At 35.9% G+C, this 23,879-nt stretch overlaps 1 protein-coding gene across 1 annotated transcript in view; it reads right to left on the bottom strand.

Annotated features, from left to right (window-relative positions):
- Window positions 1-23,879, bottom strand: part of TINAG (tubulointerstitial nephritis antigen) — a 43,407-nt gene that overhangs the window by 2,959 nt on the left and 16,569 nt on the right. The window contains exons 5-10 of the mRNA XM_072410411.1: window positions 20,188-20,311; window positions 15,293-15,443; window positions 13,387-13,570; window positions 12,565-12,610; window positions 7,283-7,403; window positions 447-486 (exon numbers count right to left, since the gene is read on the bottom strand). Of these exons, the coding sequence (XP_072266512.1) occupies window positions 447-486; window positions 7,283-7,403; window positions 12,565-12,610; window positions 13,387-13,570; window positions 15,293-15,443; window positions 20,188-20,311 (666 nt within the window). The remainder of the gene's footprint in view (window positions 1-446; window positions 487-7,282; window positions 7,404-12,564; window positions 12,611-13,386; window positions 13,571-15,292; window positions 15,444-20,187; window positions 20,312-23,879) is intronic.

Genomic DNA, 23,879 nt, shown 5'->3' with positions numbered 1-23,879 from the left:
ACAGAAAAATAATTTGTAAGGGATAGTAAATCAAAATGGCAAACATTTGTAGTAATCAATTCCTGAAATGCCCAGTTGTTAAAACACATAAAGCTGACAGTATAGTAAAGTGGAGTGGTCCTTTTAAAGTAAGTCCCATGCCAATTTGTAATTCAAATAAATAGAAAAGCACGTAGAATGCACCTCAGATGCATTTCAGATGTTTTTATAATGCTTTCTATATCTTCTTCCCAAAGATAATAGACAACAACCTTTGCCGATAAAAACAAAACTTTAGTTATCAAAATGTATAAATTCATGTTTTCCAAATGCATTCTTTTTTATTAAAAACACATAAAATTTCATAAGGATGCTTCTCCTTATGTTAGCTTCCAATTATACATTTGATCTCTGCCATACATAAAGTAAAGTAATGGTTAATGGATTTTATGCCAGATTAAACTTACCCAGAATTTATCCTTTTCTGAATGTCCTAAAGTCCCCCACCTAGACAGAGCACAGTGTAACAAAATACATTTATACAATTGTTAAACATAATTAGTATATACATTTTCTGTCCAATAAAAGAGACACTATATTCTATGTTAGACTCTCAGAAAGTTTGTTAAAGACCATTGCCTGAATAATTCACACATATATATGCTGCATGGGCCCTTGGCTTAGATATAAACTAGTTTTGAAGTGTATAGTGCAGTGTTTTCCAATAATGGGTTCTGTGGAATCCTGGGGTTCCTCCAGAAGCTGCTAGAGTTCCTTAAGCAATTTGTGTCTCATGGGTTCCCCCATGTTAAAATGGTCGAGAAACACTGGCCAGTTTCTAATTTAGGAGGAGTCATGTTCTTTATTTCTGCTGGTGACCACACTGTCAAGAAAAATCTATATATTTAAAAAAAACATTTATTGTATACAGTTCATATTTTAAATATAAGATAAAATTTCATAAATCATGAGATAATTTAAGCATTGTAGTACAGGTAGTCCCCGGGTTACATATGAGATGGGGACTGTAGATTTTTTCTTAAGTTAAATTAGTATGTAAGTCTGAACAAGTACATTATTTTAATAAATGTAATTAGGACAGATGTTTGTCTTAACATATTGGGAAGCATGGCGTCAGTTACTGTATAAAATCCACACTGTGAGTTAGTCACAAACGAAGCAAAAAATCAAAGCAAAATAAAAAACGTTATGGAGCCTAGACATTTATTAACTTCTGAAGCAAGCTGTGCTTTGATATGCAAAAAGAAACAACTGCACAGTTGGTCATGGTTATTAAAGAGTTACAAGAGGTTGCAGAGCAGCAAAAGATTTCTTGTGCAAGTCATGCAAACCGCCCCCTCCCCCCATTAAAGCCTCCGTCCTGCACACGAACGAGCAGGGAAGCACCATTCATATCTAGGAGTCGTCCTTATGTTGGATGTTCTTAATTCAGAGACTACCTGTACTGGAAAGTATGGATACTTCAACCTTTGGATCTATCAGGAACTCTACTAAAGTCCTCCATTTTTTTATTAGAGTCATCCATATGCCTAATTTTAGCTCTTTAAATAACAGAGATCTCCCTGAAGGATTTATATTATTTGCCTAATGTGCTGCAATTGTGCAGGTAATCTTGAGTTTTAATAAAATCTGTTCTAAACAGTTTATTTTCTGATGCAGTAATTGGCAAATGCAATTCATATAATGATATTTATCTTAATTGATTATAATAATGTCAATTATGGGTCTGTACTTTCTGGAAATGTTAGGTTAAAAAAAGCCCTAGGAAACAATCCTAGTGGCATGAATAAAATTAGTCCCTCTGTAAATCTGTTTTTTGTAAAGCAAGATCATCATGGTACAGGGCAGAGTGGAAAAGGCAGAAATCATTTTCTTTTTATATTAGTATATATTATATTAGTAAATTTTGCTATCAGTGCCATGTAACAAGCAGTGGAAAACAAATGTGAAAGTCTGCACGGAATCTGCGTACTATTGGACCCATTTAGAACTGCTCTATGTCTGAATATTTAAAAACTCAGGTTTTTTTTGAACATCCTCAGTTTGCTAATGCTATGTTTGTAATGAACTCCTCCCTAATGGCAAAAATATGGTATATTAAAAAGGGTGACTCAAGCCAAAAAAAACCCTAGGAAATTTGAGAATTTGCCATTTACTACTTCACAAAGTTAACTGATTAGAGCAGATTTTACAGCTATAAATTATCTAAACATTTGCAGCACACTGGGCAAACATTATATTTAGTATTTAAAGATCAAAATTAAACAATTATATTTGCAACTTGGTTCTAATTTTGGTAACAATCAACTGAATTTGCAAATATTATGACCCATCCTGCAAATACCTAGTGTTCATCATCTCAATTCCTCATTTTTAAAAAAAATGGTATTATCAGGGATGAGCGAAAACACCTCTGGCATTCTCGCGAACTTCTGATGGTTCTGGGAAATTTCGGCGAACCGATTTCACAAAACCATTGTAAGCTCGAGGAAATTATAACAGGAGGATTCACAGGATTCCCTGGGAATCCTCCTTTTCATGATCCCAGGGGCACTAGAGGTTAATTAACGGTAAGTGTGAAAGACAGAATTCGCTGCGAGATCGAGTTTTAAAAACTTGCTCGCTCATCACTAGTTATGATCTGTGAACAGCTAGAATTTACCATGAACTGCAAACACCTAGGGCTAGGGTTTATAAATCAGGAAATCCGACATTCACTCAAACTTTCCCTGTGGGAATCTTTCAGGTCTGTGTGTTTCAATAGTAGTAATTGATTCCAATCAGGGAATGTCAGAGGGAATGTCAGATTACCTGTTTAATATGTAAAGTCACTAGAATTCATAAAGAATTCAAGTTGTTTTGTGAACATCCTCTGTTTGCTAATTTTATGAACTGTGAACATCCAGCGTTCACCATGAATTCAAAACTCATCTCTAGTGCCAGAAAATGAGATTTCCAGCCAAAAAAAACCAGAAAGTTGAGAATCTTAGTTGGTATTATTATTAATAAACAGGATTTATATAGCGCAGGGCTGTACATTATATAGGAGTTGCAAATGACAGACAGATACAGACAGTGACACAGGAGGAGAAAAGAACCGGCCCCCAAGAGCACACAATCCAGGAGGTGGGGGAAGTAACACACAATAGGAGGGGAGATATGTAGTGGTGAGAAGTAGTAAGGGTTTCAAAAGTCAGAAGAAGACAGTTAGGCAAGTTTGAAAAAATGGGTTTTAAGTGCTCTTTTAAATAAGCAGAAAGTAGGAGCAAGCCGAATAGGACGAAGAAAACCATTGCAGAAAGTCAGGTAGTAGTAGGTCATTGGAAGAATGAGGGAGCGGCAGGGGGAGTATTTTTTTTTACCAGGTCAGAAATGTAAGTGGGACAAGAACTGTGGAGGGATTTGAAGGCAAAGCACAGGAGCTTGAATTTGATTCTCAGGTGAAATGGGAGCCAATGAAGAGAACTACAAAGTGAGGCAGCAAAAGAGGAGCGGTGGGAAGGATGGATGAGTCTGGCTGCGGGCTTCATATTAGGTTGTAGAGGAGAGAGTTGGGTTAGTAGAATACCAGAGAGGAGGAAGTTAAAGTAGTCCTGACTAGAGATGATAAGAGCGTGTATAAGGAGTTTGGTGGTGTCTGGGGACAGGTAGGGGGGGATTTTAGAGATGTTGTGCAGGTGAAAATGACAGGACCTGGAAATGTTCTGAATATGGGGGGTAAATAAGAGGACAGAATCGAAGGTGACGCCAAGACATTGTGCCTGAGGGAAGGGAGGAATAACAGTGTTGTTAACAGTTAGGAATATGTCAGGGGGGGCAAGACAATGAGTTTGGTTTATCCAGGTTGAGTTTCAGAAATCGGTCAGCCAGTCAAGACAAGATACCTGACAGGCAGCTTGATACCTTGTTCAGGACTGAGGGAGACAAGACAGGGGTGAACAGATGGATTTGAGTGTCATCAACATACAGATAGTACTGTACACCAAAGGAGGATATGATATTCCCACGAGAAGAGGTGTACAGAGAAAAGAGAACCAGTCTAAGGACTGACCCTTGGGGAACACAAACAGGGAGGAGAGTGGGCGAGGAGGAATTACCATTGAAAGAAACTTGAAAGGAGCGGTCAGACAGATAGGAAGCAATCCAAGAGAGAGCAGTGTCACTGATACCAATGGAGCGCATGATTTGTATTAGAAGGGGGTGATCAATAGTGTCAAAAGCAGAGGAAAGATCAAGGAGAAGGAGGAGGGAGAAGTTGCCTTGAGACTTAGCTCTGATGAGGTCATTGACCACTTTAGTAAGGGCTGTTTTGGTGGAATGGGCAGCTCGAAAGCCAGACTAGAGAGGGTCAAGCAGAGAGTTGCTAATCAGATATTCAGTTAGTCTTTTATAGACAAGGTGTTTAAGAAGTTCGGAAACATATGGGAAAAGGGGGATTGCACAGTAGCTAGAAGGTAGGAAGGGGTCTAGTGAGGATCCATTCAGAATAGGGAGAATAATGGCATGTTTGAAAGCGGAGGGGTACATACCAGTAGAAAGGGAGGGTGGGGGCCAGGGTGGGGGATTGGGCACAGAGTAGATCAGAGGGAATTGGGCCAAGCAGACAGGTAATAGATGGAGATGATGAGAAAAGAGAGGAGACTTCATTCAGACTAACAGGGCTGAGGGAGGTTAAAAATGATTTACAGGTGGAAGGGGTGGATATGGTTGGAGTGGCACGGTGAGCAGAAAGATCATGTCTGATTTTGTCAATTTTATCTCTAAAGTAAGTCGCTATGTCTTGGGCAGGGAAGGTGGTAGTGGGGGGAGAAGGTGTGGGGTTTATAAAGGAGTCAGTTGTTGAGAAGTGACTGCATGGGTTGGAAGCTTGAAAGGAAATGACAGCTTAGAAATAATTTCTTGGTGACAGTGAGTTCAGTGTTAAAGTGTTGTAGTCTGGCTTTGTAGTCCATGGAGTCAGCGCTGAGGACAGATTTCCTCCAACTACGCTCAGCTGCACGAACAGTCCTGTAGATGTTTGGTGTGATTGTTGTGCCAGGGTCGGGGTTAGCGAGACGGGGGTAGCGGAAGGTGGCGGAGCCAAAGAAAGAGTGTGGTTGAACAGTTGCAGTGGCAGCTTTATTTGAAGATGTGTATTTAGAGAGAGTGGGGGTTATGGACATAAGGCAGTTTGAGAATAGGTTGTGGTCAAGGTTTCCAGATATCTCTCTGCCATTGACTGTGTCTAGGATGTGACAAAGGGGGGCAACATTGAGATAGGTTGAAGGTGATAAGGTTGTGATCAGAAGGGGAAAATGGCGAGTCGTCAAGGTGGGTGAAGCTGCAAAGTTTGGAAAATACCAGGTCTAAAGTGTGTCCCGAGATGTGTGTGGGGCCGTTTATGTTCTGTGTGAGTCCAGAGGAGGAGGTAATGGAGAGTAGTTTGCCTGTCATCCACTGCAATGTTAAAGTCACCGAGGATGAGGGTGGGCAGGTTGTGAGAAAGAATGTGTGGGAGACAAGAGGCAAAGTTATCCAAAAATTTTGAAACTGGGCTGGGGGGGGGGTCAGTAAACAAGAGCAACAATGAGGGGTAGAGGGTGGAAAAGATGGACAGAGTGGACTTTAAATTATTTTTAATGCAGATGTGTGTAATTAAATGGTGAAGGCTAGAAAGTCCTAAGCATATTGTAAATTGAAAAGGTAAGACCAGATCTGGATTGGAATATTTCTTTGCCTTATAATGTTTAATAATTATAATGTTGTAGGACTAATTGCCAATGCTCTAGTTCCAAGCTCATAATGAGGCCAACCATTAATTTTTATTCTTTGAAATATTACATATGCCATCGTTCTAATTTAGTCTATTGGGAACAACTAGGTTCATGAGATCCAGGACAATAATAGTCTAAGAATTATGTTACTTTGTTAAAAAAGTAAAGATTGATATGATTCTGCTCCAAACCTAAAAATAATTTAAGATAGACAAAAACCCCCTTCACCCTTACAAAGGATATTTCACTTAGCTTCACAAACACCCAATCACATGCAAGAATTCAAAAACTAATTAAAAACAGTTGGTTGCACATAATTGGATGGTTGAAATCAGCAGAATATCATATTATTCACTAACCCAAGTGAAATATCCCTTTAAGGGGATGTCCATGGTGCATTGATAAACGACTGGTTGGGAACGTCCGCTGTGAGCTTCTATGGAGAAGAGCACAGCAGAGTGCTGCTTACTCTTCCTCCCACGTCTGTGCTTTGAACAGTACAGCGCTATTTGTACGGCACTAATTTGTTCATATGTCACTAGAAACGATTATGAAAGATCCTTTCCAGCTACAATCACAAGTCTATATGACGTCTGTACAGTGCTTTAGATTTAGGAACTCCTAACAGATTGGTGCTCTTACCAGCACTCCTATTATGTTTAAAAGCTGGCGACAGAGACACAGAGGTTTAAAGGCATCTTTAGATTGCTTTTTATATGTATGAAATAGGCTCTTTTTATGTTCTCCTTCTATTCTTGTATTAACCCCCTGTACTCTTTGCCAAAAACATTTGTGTGCATGACCTTATTACCATTCAATGAATATATATATTTAGTAAGTGACTGATTTTTTCTCAGCAAAAATTAAGTTTTAAATTTAAATAATGTGGATAATTTGTAAAAGTGCTGTTTTGAATAGATAAAATTGGACTAATTTTATTAAAGAAGCTGAGACTTGTTAAAGTATCACTTCAATTATCCAATCATGTAGACAGCTAATTCTTGTTTACTTTGAACACCCAGTCATGTTCTAATGCTTTTCACATGATTAAATATACACCAATTTTAAAGACGATTTAGTGAAAAATGTCCTTATTGATTTAGCATCAATGAAATGTGAAAAGCAAAATTTGTTTTACATGCACATGGGTGTACAAACTATGCACAGCTACAATTTATTGAGTGATGATTCTCAACTCATAAGTAAACTAGCCTAAATATTTTTGGGAAAATAGCATTATGTACAAAACAACAGTAAAATCAAACAGTAAAAACAAAAGTAATACAATAAACATATGCTTTCATTGTTACTACTTTAAATGTATATTATGTTGAAAATAGAAGATTATGAATGAAGTATTGTACACTACCATTGTTTCTGATAATACATGAATAAAGAGTTTATAAAACAACAAATATTGTATAGATCATTGAAGTTTTTACATTATTAGTGTTCTTTGTACTGCCTTACTAAATATACCTGAATTTCTAATTTTACTGAATTCATTTGCGAAACCTGCATTGTCTTACCCAATAATTTTCACAGAATGAGTGCCTTTTAGTTGCCTATAAGGTGTGTTTCCTTCCAGTCCACTGTATTTGTAGATTCCAGATTTATAGAGGAAAAAATCTTCATAGACCGTCATGACCGCTAAAAACAAATAAAAAATAGAAAAAAAAAGACTGAGCATTGTGATGGTAAATGTTAATTTGATTCTTAATGCCAGACTAGTGACATAACCTTCACAGATGACAGGTGAGAGGCAAAGGCATTGTCACCAGGCCTATAGAGCTATGAAAGTGTCATTAAAGTGCTGTCTTTGTTGCTAATTGCAGCTTTTCAGATGAACATTGTGATGCTTTTCTAAACGTGTTTCAAGGGTTTAGTACAATAGGCTATTTCATTTTTTGGGTTAAAGTTCAACTTTAAAAGTAGCCTGTCAGGATAGGTATATGGGAGCTGTAATTGCTGACTTGATTTGAAAAGGTACAAAATCTGGAGCTGTCAACTTCATCATACATTCTGACTCCTAGAAGACGTATGTGTATACACTTTATTGGTTGCATGCCTTTTCTATGTCATTGACTCTGTGCATAGTAATTGAAGCATAAAAAGATAGCTCTGGAGCTTGTACATGTCAGTAACAGAAACTTTCATATGGATTTTCTGACCAGTTGCCAAAAAGCTATACATTATAACTATTTTCAATAAGAAACTTGGCTGGCTTGCATGCCCCACAAAGTAAATGCTTTCAAAGTAATGACTAACCACACCCACCATGAATTTCTATTCTACAAAATCAATACAACAATGGGCATGCAACTCCCTTATTCCAAATTTATAAAGTCAGTTTTGGACAGTTTATAAAGCCCTGGACCAGAGATCAGTCTTTTGAACTGCATAAAGGAAACCCCTTGTTTTCCTCAGAGAATATACACCTTACAATCATTATACTACTAGAGATAACAAAAAGTTGAATACTTGTATAATTTGTATCCTAAACCTATACTCTCCACAACGGAACTAGATGCTTACGAAAATGTTCTATGACAAATGTGCGCCTATAGAAATACTTATTATCTTTTTTGTTTCCTATTTAGATATATCAGGAAATGGAAACACAAACTAAGCTCCCAATTTACCAACACACAATCATACATAACAATAGGATGACTCTAACTTTAAATTACGGCCCCATTTGAACAGATTACCAAAATACATATGCAAGATATGGCCACACCTTCAAGACGCAAATGGGCAGAGCTCAAACAGGAACTTTTAGTCATATTTTATGGTCTTGTCCAGTAATCCAAATTACTAAATAAACAGACTTTTCTCTTATTTCTAGATCCCTAGATCATATTGTTCCACTGCTCCTTAGCATTGACAGGTACAATATTAAAAGTTCCAATTTTTTTAAAGGGTCAATAAACCCAAGAACAAAATATAATGTATTGCAGTTTACAAGTTGCTGTGGTTGTCACTTTAGTTTTTTAAGCTAAGAATATTTTCAGCAATTACAGAAAGTATCTGTTGATCTTGCCAGAAATGTAATGTCCTTGTCACTTCCTGTAAGATGCACTGAAACACAAAATAATTACATCAACCTATTGTAGCATACTAATCCCATTTTAGCTCATGTAATGAAGTTTGCAATTTGAAATTTGTAGCCCAGTGTAGGTACCTGATACTCATGGCTACACTGGAATAGTAAATGTAGTCACACTGGAATATGGAGTTTGTTATTCAAGGGACTAATAGGTGAAAATAAATTTTAAAAAAGACCTAATGCAGTGACAGCAAATAGCAAACTTCAGTACATAAAAATGTGGGGAGTTTGGGGATTAAATATGCTTTAATGCAACACAGCTTCTTTTCTCAAAAAACTGTAGAAAGTTGTCCACACTGTCACAGAAACAATTGTGCCATAAGTTGATCCATTCTGTATTATGAATACAATAAATACAATACAATAAATTAAACATGACAAACAAAACACCTATTCTAAATTCTTTAAGGACTGTGCAGGTTTGTCAGCATATACCGTATTTTTCGCCCTATAAGACGCTCCGGAATATAAGACGCACCCAATTTTAAAGGAGGAAAATCTAGAAAAATAGATTCTGAAAGATTATTCCCCTTCTGATCACTCATGTGCCATTCATACCGGTATTCCCCTTCTGATCACTCATGTGCCATAATTGAAGCATAAAAAGATAGCTCTGGAGCTTGTACATGTCAGTAACAGAAACTTTCATATGGATTTTCTGACCAGTTGCCAAAAAGCTATACATTATAACTATTTTCAATAAGAAACTTGGCTGGCTTGCATGCCCACCGAAATAAATGCTTTCAAAGTAATGACTAACCACACCCACCATGAATTTCTATTCTACAAAATGAATACAATGGGCATGCAACTCCCTTATTCCAAATTTATAAAGTCAGTTTTGGACCGTTTATAAAGCCCTGGACCAGAGATCAGTCTTTTGAACTACATAAAGGGAACCCCTTGTTTTCGTCAGAGAATATACACCATACAATCATTATACTACTAGAGATAACAAAAAGTTGAATACTTGTATAATTTGTATCCTAAACCTATACTCTCCACAACGGAACTAGATGCTTAAGAAAATGTTCTTTGATAAATGTGCGCCTATAGAAATACTTATTATCTTTTTTGTTACCTATTTAGATATATCAGGAAATGGAAACACAAACTAAGCTCCCAACTTACCAACACACAATCATGCATAACAATAGGATGACTCTAACTTTAAATTACGGCCCCATTTGAACAGATTACCAAAATACATATGCAAGATATGGCCACACCTTCAAGACGCAAATGGGCAGAGCTCAAACAGGAACTTTTAGTCATATTTTATGGTCTTGTCCAGTAATCCAAATTACTAAATAAACAGACTTTTCTCTTATTTCTAGATCCCTAGATCATATTGTTCCACTGCTCCTTAGCATTGACAGGTACAATATTAAAAGTTCCAATTTTTTTAAAGGGTCAATAAACCCAAGAACAAAATATAATGTATTGCAGCTTACAAGTTGCTGTGGTTGTCACTTTAGTTTTTTAACCTAAGAATATTTTCAGCAATTACAGAAAGTATCTGTTGATCTTGCCAGAAATGTAATGTCCTTGTCACTTCCTGTAAGATGCACTGAAACAAAAAATAATTACATCAACCTATTGTAGCGTACTAATCCCATTTTAGCTCATGTAATGAAGTTTGCAATTTGAAATTTGTAGCCCAGTGTAGGTGATACTCATGGCTACACTGGAATAGTAAATGTAGTCACACAGGAATATAGAGTTTGTTATTCAAGGGACTAATAGGTGAAAATAAATTTTAAAAAAGACCTAATGCAGTGACAGCTAAGGACTAACAAATAGCAAACTTCAGTACATAAAAATGTGGGGAGTTTGGGGATTAAATATGCTTGAATGCAACACAGCTTCTTTTCTTGAAAAACTGTAGAAAGTTGTCCACACTGTCACAGAAACAATTGTGCCATAAGTTGATCCATTCTGTAATATTAATACAATAAATACAATACAATAAATTAAACATGACAAACAAAACACCTATTCTAAATTCTTTAAGGACTGTGCAGGATTGTCAGCATATAAATCCACCAAGAGACATTAGTCTTAAATCTCCCAGTAGACCATTTTGAGATGGGGAAACTGAGCGTAAATATATATTTAATCAAATGTGGAGACTATTTTATTACCCAAGCAACTTTTTTTCTGGGCATTAAAAAAATATTCTCCTATATTGTCTATTTACTCCCACCTATGTCAGTTCTTTTAACCTACAAGTTATTTTACCAATCCTTGTTTGCAGGACCACTGTCAGAATTTCCTGGGGTCCATAGTTGGTAAACCTCCCAAGCTCCCACACCAGTCTAAAAATTCCAGCATTTTCAAGCTGTTTTGATCAGGTCTCTGTCAGAAGTACCCCTTGTCCCCTTAGATGGCTGCTCTGCCTTGTTGAAATAGTGTTCTATAACAAAATTGCTCAAGGGGTCATAGATAAATATTAATATTATATTCTATATTACTGTAACGCTGTAAGGCTGGTTCTGGTTACACCGTTGTATGACATACAGTATGCTGTAATATGCTATTGTTCAATTAAACATTTTTTTTAAGGAAAAAAAGCATGCTATCCAATCAACAATTTTAGCTGATTGACTGGAATATTTTAGCACATCCTACCATTGCTTCTGGCAATATATTTGCTGCTATGGGTGCTACTTTCAATAACCTCCCCAACAGTATAGAAGACATAATGGGAATGCCATTTCTTGATGTCAATTTTCCTGCTCTGAGGAAGTTACAACAATGATTTTTGTATTTTACCTGACAGCCTAATTGACTAAGACATTTAGATGTTTTTCTGGCTAAAGCTGTCAAAGACATGGTTTTATAACTTCAGATTGAAATCTGATTTATACGTATGCTTTAACTTTGCCTTAGGAAATATAACACATACAATTTACATTAGAATATATATATATATATATTCCTTTTTTACATAGTGTGAATAGGAGATCATTTGTCTGAATTATGGAAACGCAGAAACTGGCAGTGTACACATAACACGAGTAATACATTTCTCACAGTGTCCTGACATTACATGCAAAAGAAGGGTTGGGTGTTTGTTTCATTAGCACACAAGTACTTCTATAACTCAGCTGGCATAAACACCACAAAATGCAAAAAAAGAGTGTTAACTTTCTACAATTTTCAATTTCTTACCCTATTCTAATGCTAAAACTGAATCCATCCTCATACCAATTGTGTGTGACATTTGTAATGTCAACAACCCTGAGGCACAGAGAAATACTGATAAAATAAGTGTATGTCAAAACTATACATTATGAATAAGACTGCATAAAGAGTGCCAAGGATTAACAGCATCTGCTCTGCATTGGGCTGATATAAATGTAATAATGTAAGGGCATGGATCCTGAATACACAATATATGTATAACAACAAATATATGTATTTATTAAAAATCACACTTGAATCTGTGCTCATGCAGCTATACTTGTTAAAGTTGTGTCTAATTGCGCAAATCTTGCAAAATTGTATTAGCTGTACCAATAGACAGGAAGGCATGAGGGTAAACATGCAAAAGATTGACATGCAAGAAATACTAAAGAGAGCCTGCTAAATGCATATTGTATAGTATATTATATACCTAAAAATTAAACTTTTTAATGGCAAAGGTTGTTTAAACTCAATTAAATGTATGGTAACATTTGAATTAGTATTCTGACTTACCTTGCACAGGACCATTTTCAAAAATTTCCTTCATGATTGCTCTTTCCTGTATTTGAATAAAACAATAAATTTATTGATCATAGGTGTCACACACTTTTTTCAGATTATATACTGTTCTAATATAGGAGCCATAAATAATTCTTCCTCTTTGCTGGAGTAATAATTGAACAGGCTGTGATAGACATCAAAGGCATCATTGATAATATCAATGTAATGCAGACAAATCATTAAAATGATTTTTATATTTTCAATGTTGCTCCCAAACTCACTTGAAAAACCCTTTATCAGATTGAGTGATATGATTAAGAAACATTTTTTTGCTTCGGTACATGTCCTCTAAAAGTCCTAACTCCCAATGGCTTTTTTGACAGTAGTTTGCCTAATAACTCATAAAAAAGAAAATATTTGATTTGCCCATCAAACCCCTTTACATTTGTCTATAAACACATTTGTTTATCATGTTTAATGTTACATTCTGTTTGAAAATGTAAAAAATAGTTTTGTTGTCTTCAAGAACTGCTAGAAACAAAGTAACTGATAAAAGTGCAGTACAAGTGGTTATCAGCTGACAAGATTACTAGTGGGATCTACATTGATTTATTATTTATCAGGTTATACAAAACACTTTCATCAAGAAAACAAACTGAATCAAATAATATAATTTCAATGATAGGGTTACCAGCCAATTCGTACTAGTAAGGCCTCCATATCTTGAATTAACTGTCAATTCATATGTATCAGTCATGGAGCATGCTGTTTATGTATGACTTTCTCAGTATTAACCCTGTGTCAGACTAAACAGATTAAATATGACATACTTACATTCGATGCTATTCTGTAAGGCGGGCTACACTGATAGAGGTAATTAGAATCAACCAAACTGTTTGGGCATGGGGTTGTTGCGTAGCTTTTGCCATAATTGCCTGTAACACTTGAAAGGCTGCATGTGGCATGTATGTTATTACTGTCATCTGCTGTATAAGGATAACATTCATGTGACACCAACCTGGAAAAAATAAAACAATTCCATTTTTTATTGTATATGTTTTCTCAATATGTCATAGGCCAGCTTATTATCTCAAAATAAATTGGTCTTTTACCATGCTTTATCTAACAAAACAATGTCTGGCTAAGATGCTTGCAATTATTATATTCATAACAGAACATTAACATTAAAAAAGACATTTAAAAAAGTACACATAAGAATACATAAGAATTACTAAATACTATGTAAAATACTGCTAGTTGTAAGCCAATTTGGTTTGGTAGGAGGTTTCCTGTTATATTGTACTGCAGATTCTCTACCAAGGAACAAATGACCATGGACTCAACCAATCAAGCTTGATGATCTATATACTATGACCTAGAAGGATCCAAGGTCTAAGGACATCGTAGCTATGTATAAGTGCATTATTTTTTTTTACAGTCCTTCAGTTAGTCTTCGTTAAAAAAGAAGTTATGGGGCAAGACTGACCACCAAATAAACTTTTTTTAAGCTAAAAAAATGATACACTAAACTAAATAAATCTTTAAACCAGTCAATCTAAACGTAACTTAATAATTCAATAAATTCATTTAACAGTTGGTACTTTGCAAAAACAATAAAAAACCTAAATACTATGATAAAAGATTGTTTCCATTACATAGGATTGAACTGGATGCAAAGTTACAACCTACATATTACATGTTATTTTAAAAATTTGCTAGAGACAAGTGGCAACATTTAAAGCAGGTATGAATGAAAAACAACTTTTGAGGTTGAAACAACAAAGTTGATTTTCAAAAACAACTTGCAAAGTTATCCACTTTTTTTATGGCTGACATTTTTTTAGTTAAATTCAAACCCCCTGGACATAGTAAGGTCAACAAAATTGTTAGGAAAGTAAAAAAAAAACAGTGGGAACATGTTTTTCAAACTTGAGTTACTTGCAAAGCAATAGTAGTGGCACCACTAATTAGACCTATGGAAACATGTTCCAAAATTTAAAAAAATTAGTTTTTGCATAAATCAAAGTAAAAAAAAAACATAAAAAAATAACTGAAGCCCTAAACATCAAGCTATACAAAAGAAAAGAACCAAAAGCAAATCCAGCTACTACTAAGAAAAACTCTCCAGTATGGCACATTCAAATGGTAATGTGACAAAAAAAAATCTACATAGTAGTGCCCCAAAACTAAAAAATCAAATGATAAATTGAAACCAGACCCTTTCTCATGCTTTGAGATAGACAAGCAACCCATCGTTTTTGTGATTCCTGTTTACTAATTTTTTTTGTAAAACAAATACTATATACATATTGACTTTCATTTGTTAACATGATGGGTCTGATTTAATAAAGCTCCCCAAGACTAGAGAACATCGACTATGAAGGGAGAACTTGGGTGATCCAGCAATTCTGGAATGCATTTTTTTTACCAATCATTTGCTATTTGTTGGCAAATGTTTTTATTCCAGAACCAGATCCATTCCATGTTTGCTAGATTACCCAGATTCTCCCATAATAGTCTGCCTCCTCCAATCCTGGAGAGCTTTAAAAAAATCAGGCCCGATGATAAACAAAAAAAAGCAGTATCTGTTCAAATTCATTTTATGTAGAAGTATAGTATATAACTAAAAATGATAAAAAAAAGTATAGCAAAATGTTTCTAATATGTCCAATTTATACCAAACAAATAAGAGTTTACTTTGATTAGTGCTTGTTGCAAATACTTTCTAAAATATATTTACCCACGTTTTCTCAGGAACCACCAAGCACTATCTATGTGTCCTCCCCTGCACCCATTCTGATTGTGAACATTACAAGAAATCAAATGATGAGGAGAGAGGTTCGATGTAAAGCGGCCCTCAGAGTGTATTGCTATCCGATCTGCTGCAACACCTATAATAAATTATAACAATAGATTTTTGTTATTAAAATTAGCTATCATTTATTCTTCCGAGAATTCCACAGAGCATTCTTTGCATTTATGCTATCATGACCTTAATGTAATTTCAGAAACACAATTTTTTGTAAAAACACAGACCATTTGGTGTTCCTCTTTGCTAACTTTTACCAAAGACTAAGTGGCACTCAAAATGAGAAAGTTGGCCTGGAGCTAGTTAAGCGAAGGGCCGCATGACATGGTAAGAAGGGCAGGCAGGAAAAGCAGAGGTTAAGTTTAAAAAAAAAATAAAAAAAAAAAAAAAAAAGTAGAGAGGAAAGAATAACTTTTTGGTTGGGGGGTTATTGATGCAGGGAGGAGTGCTGGGCAAGATTTAAAAAGGTACACAAGGGGAGGGGCAGACGAAAATTCTGGTAACAAGCAACTCCCACCCTCCTTCCCTGTTTTTTGGAAGTACGGTTTGGGCATTTGTCATAGCAGCAGGTGGTTTTTTACTAGGTCCATGAATGGGTTAAGGTTCGGGAAGAAAGGGAATAAGGGGGTAGGGCCTATCAGGGGATGGGCCCTGTTCCGTTAGTGGTGGTCCTGCACGACACTTAGTTGTTGTGGGGGCTAGGTGTTAAAAGCTAATTGTCCCCGAGGCGGTGTGATAGCGGCTGGGGGCCTGGTTAGTGAGCGGAGGTATTTGTTAAAAGGATTAGGATGGGAGGAATTGTTTCATGGACCTAGAAAGAAAAACAATGGCTGGTGGAATAGAAGGCTGTCATGAAAAGTTTGTTGTTTGATGTTGTACATATGTTGATGCATATATAAAAGTCTGTTATTATATACAATGGTTAATAAAATGAGCTGCTATGGCCAATTTAATCCAACAAATGGTGTTGTCTATTTTAATGGGAAAGTTGGGTTAGATTGGGGAAGGTGCAGTTCATGGCTTCCTCTGCTGTGCCCTAGTCAAGACTTTCTATGTGAAAAAGAATGGGGTGGTAGGATAGCTAGAATTCTTGCCTTTGCAGCCCATGGTTTCAAGTCCAGCCAAGACAAAAATGCAGGGTTTGTTGACTAATCTCTCTACAGGAGATAGTAGAGGGTTAATAGCCTAATTCATGAAGACATATGTATAAGTTGTATGTTTTAAAAATAATTGGTAACCTCTTAAGCACAGAGCTTCCTTCTTGTCCTTCCTCTATCTCTGACGAAAACTATCACATCTGACATATTACTGGTAGTGAAAGTGAATATGTGCAGACCCTTAAGTTACCTGAAACATTATTACTTAAAAAACTCAAGGTCATTTATTTTCCAGTCACATACAGATGAAGAAAGGAAAAAAAAGCATTTGATCTTTTGACCATTCTCCCCCTTGTGTCTATAAACACTGGAATATTGTTCTCATAGAAATCCACTAACGAAAGGACAACTGAGATGTAAAATGATGGTAACCATTCATGCATATTTGTATTTTATGTTTGAGCCAATGTCAACCACAAACTATTTTTAAAATAGGATGAAATACTATTTATTAGTGACGACTTTAAATGTTCTGAAATACACATTGCTCCTATTGTATTGTTTTAACCTATGCTTGTCATTGTCTTCAAATCATCTAAAAAGTAATAAAACTAAAATACACATTTCTCACAAATCCAATCCTTGCACTCAGCAATAGCAGTTGTACAAAACCCATAACAATAGATAGGAACCAAGACACCAGTATATAGAAACCATTGCTGACTTACAATTTAAAATGAATAGTGACTAGAAGCAATGCTGATCATCTGACTTCAACACATTCTAAGTCAATGACCAGGAAAAAAGCAAGTTATGCTGAACTCCTCACCTGCGTTTTTGTTCCAGATCAGTGCTTCACAAAAAATTGAACATTAGACCAGCAAGGCAGAAAAGTAATAAACATTTCCCAAAGGAGAGGTCAGTGCTGACAAATCTCAGATGTTTCTAAGCACTAGTTTCCTTTAACCAGTGCATGATGAGCAAATTGGTTTGAAATCTGGGTCCAACGGAAAATTTGTAATTTCATACTCTAAACCTCTGAGATTCAGGCAAGTGGTGTTTGCATAAAGGGACAGGCAATGTTCATTGGTTGGTCTTGGTTTCCAGGATAGCCTGGCAATCCTGGCTTCTATTGCAAGTTATGTGAATTTCTGGTTAAACCAATCAACCATGGCCAATCAAGATGGCCAAAGAAATTCTTTGGGAAGTAGAAAAGAAGAAAGATGGCGGTGCCACAGGGATAGTTTATTAGTTTGGGGTTCATTTTGGCTTTTAAAATAAATCTGACTAGGTCTATACAATCTTCTGACAATCATTCAACACAGGAACTATGATGCCTGGATTTGCAAATTTGAGATAAGACAAATCTTTAGGAGGTGATGAGTTGGTGATCCTCCAGTATTTGTCACACTTACCTCTTCCACGCTAAAGTGCATGTACCTCTCTCCTGCGCATGTGGGCAGTTCAAAAGCCTCCTAATCATCCTTGGCTATTTAGCTAGCTCAGACATAACACCCAGCCTTTGCGCAATGTGTCTCCACTAGTGCCAAGCCCCCTAGCTCTGCTGAGCATTTCCTGTTCACCTGTTGGTTAATTTAGTGTTTCCCTTGTCCAGCTCCTGTGTTAACCCCGTATTGCCCAGTCTGTTGTTTCCCAGGCTATTCCCTTGTGCTATTCCAGTGTTCCTCTATGTCTATGGATATTCCTGTGTCACCTGTGCCTCCTGTTGCTTTCAGTGTCTCCTGTGTATCCTGTGTCTGCAGTGGATCCTGTGTCATTGGCATTTATTTGCTGGATCCCTGGTATTTGACCCCTGGCTTGTAAACTGACCTCTCTTGCTTGCTGCCTGCCTTGATCCTGACCTTCCTTGACAATTCTTCTGCTTAGTGATTTGGTGTGCCCAAGGACCGCAACCTGGCAGTAACCAGCAGTGCAACATCACCAGGTTTTCACCACTAGAGGCTCTGGAGAAGAACTGGTTACTGCTTGGAGTCTGCGCCTTGGGCCTTCTAAGGGCTAACACTATTTCTGTGCAAGCTGTAGTGCATCAAAAGGTTGCAAATTAAATACTGAATACTCTCAAAGGATTTTTTTTATTTATTGCACTGCATGTACAAAATATAGTTGTCATTATTTTGAAGATCGGTTTGTTAAAATTCAGTGGCTTTGCAGTTCTTTAGTTGTTGAAATAAGGTTGTTTTTTGAAAGAACCATTCATGAAAGTGTCTATGCAATTTTATAAATCTCTACCTCTGTATTCTTTCTGTATCAGACAGAGGTGAGTGCCAGGTTTGAAGGCAACCCTATCTTTGCAGGAGCTTAATACTGATAACAGATGCTTAATAGACTCTAAAACAAATCTTCTGTCAAGATTACTCAAGACTTTCTTCCTCTAGCAAAGAGTCTGCTCTAAACCTTCATAGGGAGAAGGATGTCTCAGGTTTGTGATACATTTTTGATTCTGTTGTTGGGGACAAAACTGACAGCAACAACTACATTTTTCACACTTTTGAGAATTGCGGTAAACCACATACTCAACCCAGCTATTCCTGTTCAGCTGTATGGTAGTGGTTGGGAACTACTTTGTGCAAGTATTTGCACACAGTTGCATTAAATTGTGGTTACGCCATTGTTCCAGGAAGCGACATGTTGCCTTTGGTTATGCTGTTGCTATTCCTCCTCTGGAGGAAGAACCAAAATTATGCACTGACTTGTGGTGTGGTCTGCTGCTTTAGGAGGCATGGCAGGAATTTGCAAGTCAGGGGCCTTATTATCCAATCCAGCAGGGTCTTGCTCTGGTATTCCTTCCTCACTAGCAGCCTATAATTCCACAGAAGTTTAGCTTGCAAGGGGGAAAATACTGTTACTGGGCAGCAGGGTGTCTCAAAGGTTAGTACTCTTGCCTTTGCAGTGCTAAATTCATGGTTCAAATCTCAGCCAGGGCACTATCTACATGGAGTTTGCAGGTTCCCCCCATGTTTGTGTTGGTTTCCTCCGGTTTCCTCCCATATTCCAAAAACATGCAGTTGGGTTAATTGGCTTCCCCCCAGAATTGACCTTTGACTGCATTAATGATATATGACTATGGTAGGAACATTAGATTGTGAACTCCTTTGAGGGACAGCTAGCTTAATGTTTGCCTTTACAGGGAAAACATTGTAAAAAAACAAACACAAACATACCCCTGACTGTTGGGGCTACAATATTGCAACCTAAAATGTTTAGAACATACTTTATTTTTTAGTTGTGGAGAAAACAAGAAAGTTATACTCACTTACTTTAAATATTGTCTGTCTACCTCAGTGAGTGGATGGGGTGTTAATCCTCCGGTGACCATTCACATGAAGTGCTGGGAAATCCAATATTTTTTAGTGTTCTCTGTAAAAATATTGTTTGGGGAAATCTTTCCTATATGGCGATGTCTGTGCTGCTAATACTTTAAATGTATAAGGGGCTTTTTTTTTTTTTTTACTTTATTTCTACTTTCTTACTTTCTCTTATGTCTCCAGAGAAAGAAGTGAGTAAAAATGCCTGCAAAAGACACAAAGGAAAAACACTGATAGTAGTATGCATATGTGAATTTTTTTTTTCCTTTTAGTGGAAATTGAACTCGGCGATTTGGCTGTCATTGTGACTGTGTAAATTATTTTCTGCAATCTGTTAAACCTTAAAACTTGTTTCTTCTTTAACATTGCATAACATAATATTATAATATTTAATATGTATTACTTGCTGTTGAAAAGGCCCAGGATGCTGCACAATTCTTTTGATCCAAAGGCCTGTGGATATACTGAGGCCATTTGTATGAAGAAATGAAGTGCAATGGAAATTCTTCATCTGGAGATACTCGAACCTAAAATAAAACAGCCAATTGTTCAGCAATAACTGTATGGTACATAAAAAAAACAGCAAAATATTATTTAACAGACATCTGATATTCCAAAAGTTTCAAATGTGAAGAAGTAGAAGACTGCCAACAGTTTTCACAGCCTGTCAGTAAATTGTGAAAGGACAGCTGAGTGTAAACTTGTTTAATTATTACATTTCTTTAATCAAGCTACATAATGTATTTATTTTGATCAACTATTTTATATTTTATATATCACTGCTACCCAATCTATTTTGGATCACAAAGTGTATTCCAACAGAAATATTAAATGGACAATATTTTATAAAGTAAGGTTACCTGACAGCTAGGGAGGATTTAAAGCGGAACTAAACCTAAAATCCCCATAAACACAAAAAATCCACTTACCTTCAATCTGATCAAGTCTGATCCATCCAGAAGTCTCTTCCATCGGGTCCCGCATCGTCCCGACATCTGTCTTCGGGCCCGCGCTCCGGGCGCCGCCATCTTCACCTATTCTTCCAGGTTCTTTTTCCTATGTCACCCGACCCAGATGCGAGACATAGGTTGGAAAAAATTTGACAATCTCACTGCGCATACTTGAGATCAGCAATTTTTTTCCCTTTTCACAAAAAGGGTACTTCTGCCCATGCCTGAGATGCCCGGGCATACGCAGAAGGAGCACTTGAGAGCCTCCCGGGATGCGTGATGTAGGTGATCCTGTAGGGTTTGCTCTCTGGATTTGAACTACAAACACCTCTTCATCCTTAACTCCATTACATAAGGAGTTTTTTTAATTTGTAGAAGACAGCTGGGATTTGTTTGAAATTTTATTTCAATGTACAGGAATTTAAAAGAAAATATGTTATAAAATAAGGTAATAGTATACAAAGGTGTATGGTATGCTAAATTTAGCTTTATAGTAGACCAGACCAAGAGTAAATTTGGTCTGTTTTTGCAAATAGCAATATTTTATTTAGGGATCACTTGGCATCATGTGGGAAATAAATTGATCAACCTCCATTTGTAGTAGCTTTTCTTCTATTACCTGGTAAACATGTAAATATGATATAATGACCTCAAATTACATTCAGAAGATGAATAAATTATTTGCAAACTTTGTCTACTGAAAATAGAATTTCCTGAGTCCACACTCACATTAATTCACCATATTTACATAATCTAAAACTTGGGAACTTGGACTTGTAGCCACTAATATACAATAAAAAGTAGTGCTTAGCTGAATCAGAAGCATCATGATTTAAATCACAATATCAATGAGCTCTATTTGTGTGCAGTTAAGCATATAATAAAAAAAATCAACTGCAATATTTGACAATACGGACTCCTAAAGTAACCATGCTTATTTTTTAACAATACTTACAAGAACTGTTTGAATTGGTAAATTGTAGATATGAAAACTTAGCATATGTTACTTTCACCTGTTCTATATTTACTTGACAAATGTGTGTCTACAAAGTAAAACTGTATTGATTATATTAATATTCCTATTCCCTTCTACAAATCCTGCACATATTTGATTTTATTTTATAAAGCATTTAGGAATATATATATATATATATATATATAAATGATATATAGACTTGTTTCCTATTCTTATTGTTGTATAGGAACAGAGTAGCTACTTTGGGACCACATGTGAATATCAAAAAAGTTTGCAGATGCCCTCTGTCTTGCATAATATGTATCATCATCATTGTATCATTGGCAATAGTTATGTAGAAGCAGACTGAGTAAAGGTCTATTGTGCACAGGCATAGTGCTCATCTTCTCAGTGTTACGTGCCTTTCCTAATAATATTAGCAATTTTTTTTAGTTTTAGTTGTTGGGGTAAAATTATACTTAAGTGCCAATTTTATGAGCAGATTTTTTCATACTTCCTGTTCTGTTGACAACTGTTTCACCGGACAAGAAATAGAACAATTTTTCCTCCAAAGTGAAGATAGGAAGTTCTATTTACTTACGTGTTTACTTTCAAAACGGTGAAAACCATCTAAAGGTATCAAATGTGGTGATTAGGCTTTATATATATATATGGTATATATAACTAGAAATGTAAATGCAAAGTAGTGTTTATTAGAAATGGTGCTCATCGTGAAAAGTGGCACTTTTTTTATCTGATCAACGTTGGGCTGAACTGAAAAAAAGGCATGATTTGTGCACAAAAAAATGCACTTTTTCTTAGGAAAAATTCTGTTTGTCCCTTTATAAATAGGATCTGAAGATGTAGAGATCAAAGAGTTTTACATAAAATGGGGAGTCAGAAGTAAAAGAAATAGATTCATTTCTAATGAAAGAGGCTTTGCCTAAAATAAAGATGTAAAGCTTAGGTAGGTAAAGGGTATATCATAATGGTATAATGCATGCATGTCTAAATCACGAAGATCTCTTGCAGAGTGGATTGGCAAGGATTTCTTCTGGTGTTTAATTACCACCTCTATTTTATTCTGCTTTGGATAATGAAATTTATGGCATGCAGGTATTATTTCCTGTTTATGACCTCCTGAATCCTTGCCTGGAAAGACACATTTCATTTTATTTACAGAAACTGCCTCAGTAGCTGCTCTTTTTTGGTAGAACTCCTGCACATTTTTGTCTGCAATTTGCTAGCTTTGCAGATGAACAGATGAAAAAAACAGGAACTTAACAATATCCTAATATGCTGGAGTTGTCAGAATCTGCATATTGCTCAAACTCATTATGTTGCATAACATCTCCAGCAGATATAACTGTTAAAACTAAACTTTACAAATGCTCATATTCCTGTAGGAACACATTTACACATCTGCATTTCGAAAATGGTGCATTTACCTTTCTAACCTGCATTTTAAAGTTCACTTTGGATAAAATGTGGAGTGCTTTTTATTACGTTTATTACAAAGATAAAAACCATGTAAAATACAGATAAAACACAGCAAAAGAAAATCATTAAATTTATATTTAAATTACACACATTAATAATTCTGAAAATGTGAACAAACACTAAAGCAAGGAGATGTAGAAGTATTATGAAAGTAATGTAATTTTGAATGAATCCTTCACTTTAAGGTGCTACAAAATATATATTTAATTTGGTATTACATATATTTAGAATGATATTGTTGGAATAGGTTACTTTATTGTTGTTTATTTTTGGGTCTTGAGGCAGCATTAATTTCTGTGATGTATTCCTTAACAAAGAAAACAAGTCATGCATTTTAGGCTGCTTTTATGATGCTTTTAAAAAAGATGATGCACTTCTCCTTTGTTCCAGTTTTGTTTTATCTTGTTTGTTTGTTTTTATTATTATTAAGGTCACTTTACTTGTGAAGTTGTGAAAGCATTCTAAACGCATCTGCAATTCATATACTGCACTTACTGTGCATTGACAATGATTTCCTATTGAAAACAGGGAACTAAAAATTGATGTATGACAGCCAGACAGAAAACAAAACCTGTTGACACAAAGCATTTGCCAAGTTTCAAAACAGTCTTTTCATATTCACTTAAAACAGAATTTATTAGACACCGTTTATATATATGAAGCCACAATAGCATTGCCAATATATGTGAT

Source organism: Pyxicephalus adspersus, chromosome 4, assembly GCF_032062135.1.
Source record: "Pyxicephalus adspersus chromosome 4, UCB_Pads_2.0, whole genome shotgun sequence".
NCBI classification, from domain to species: Eukaryota; Metazoa; Chordata; class Amphibia; order Anura; family Pyxicephalidae; genus Pyxicephalus; species Pyxicephalus adspersus.
Note: the sequence above shows the minus strand (reverse complement) of the source record. Positions and strands in the feature narration are given on the sequence as shown.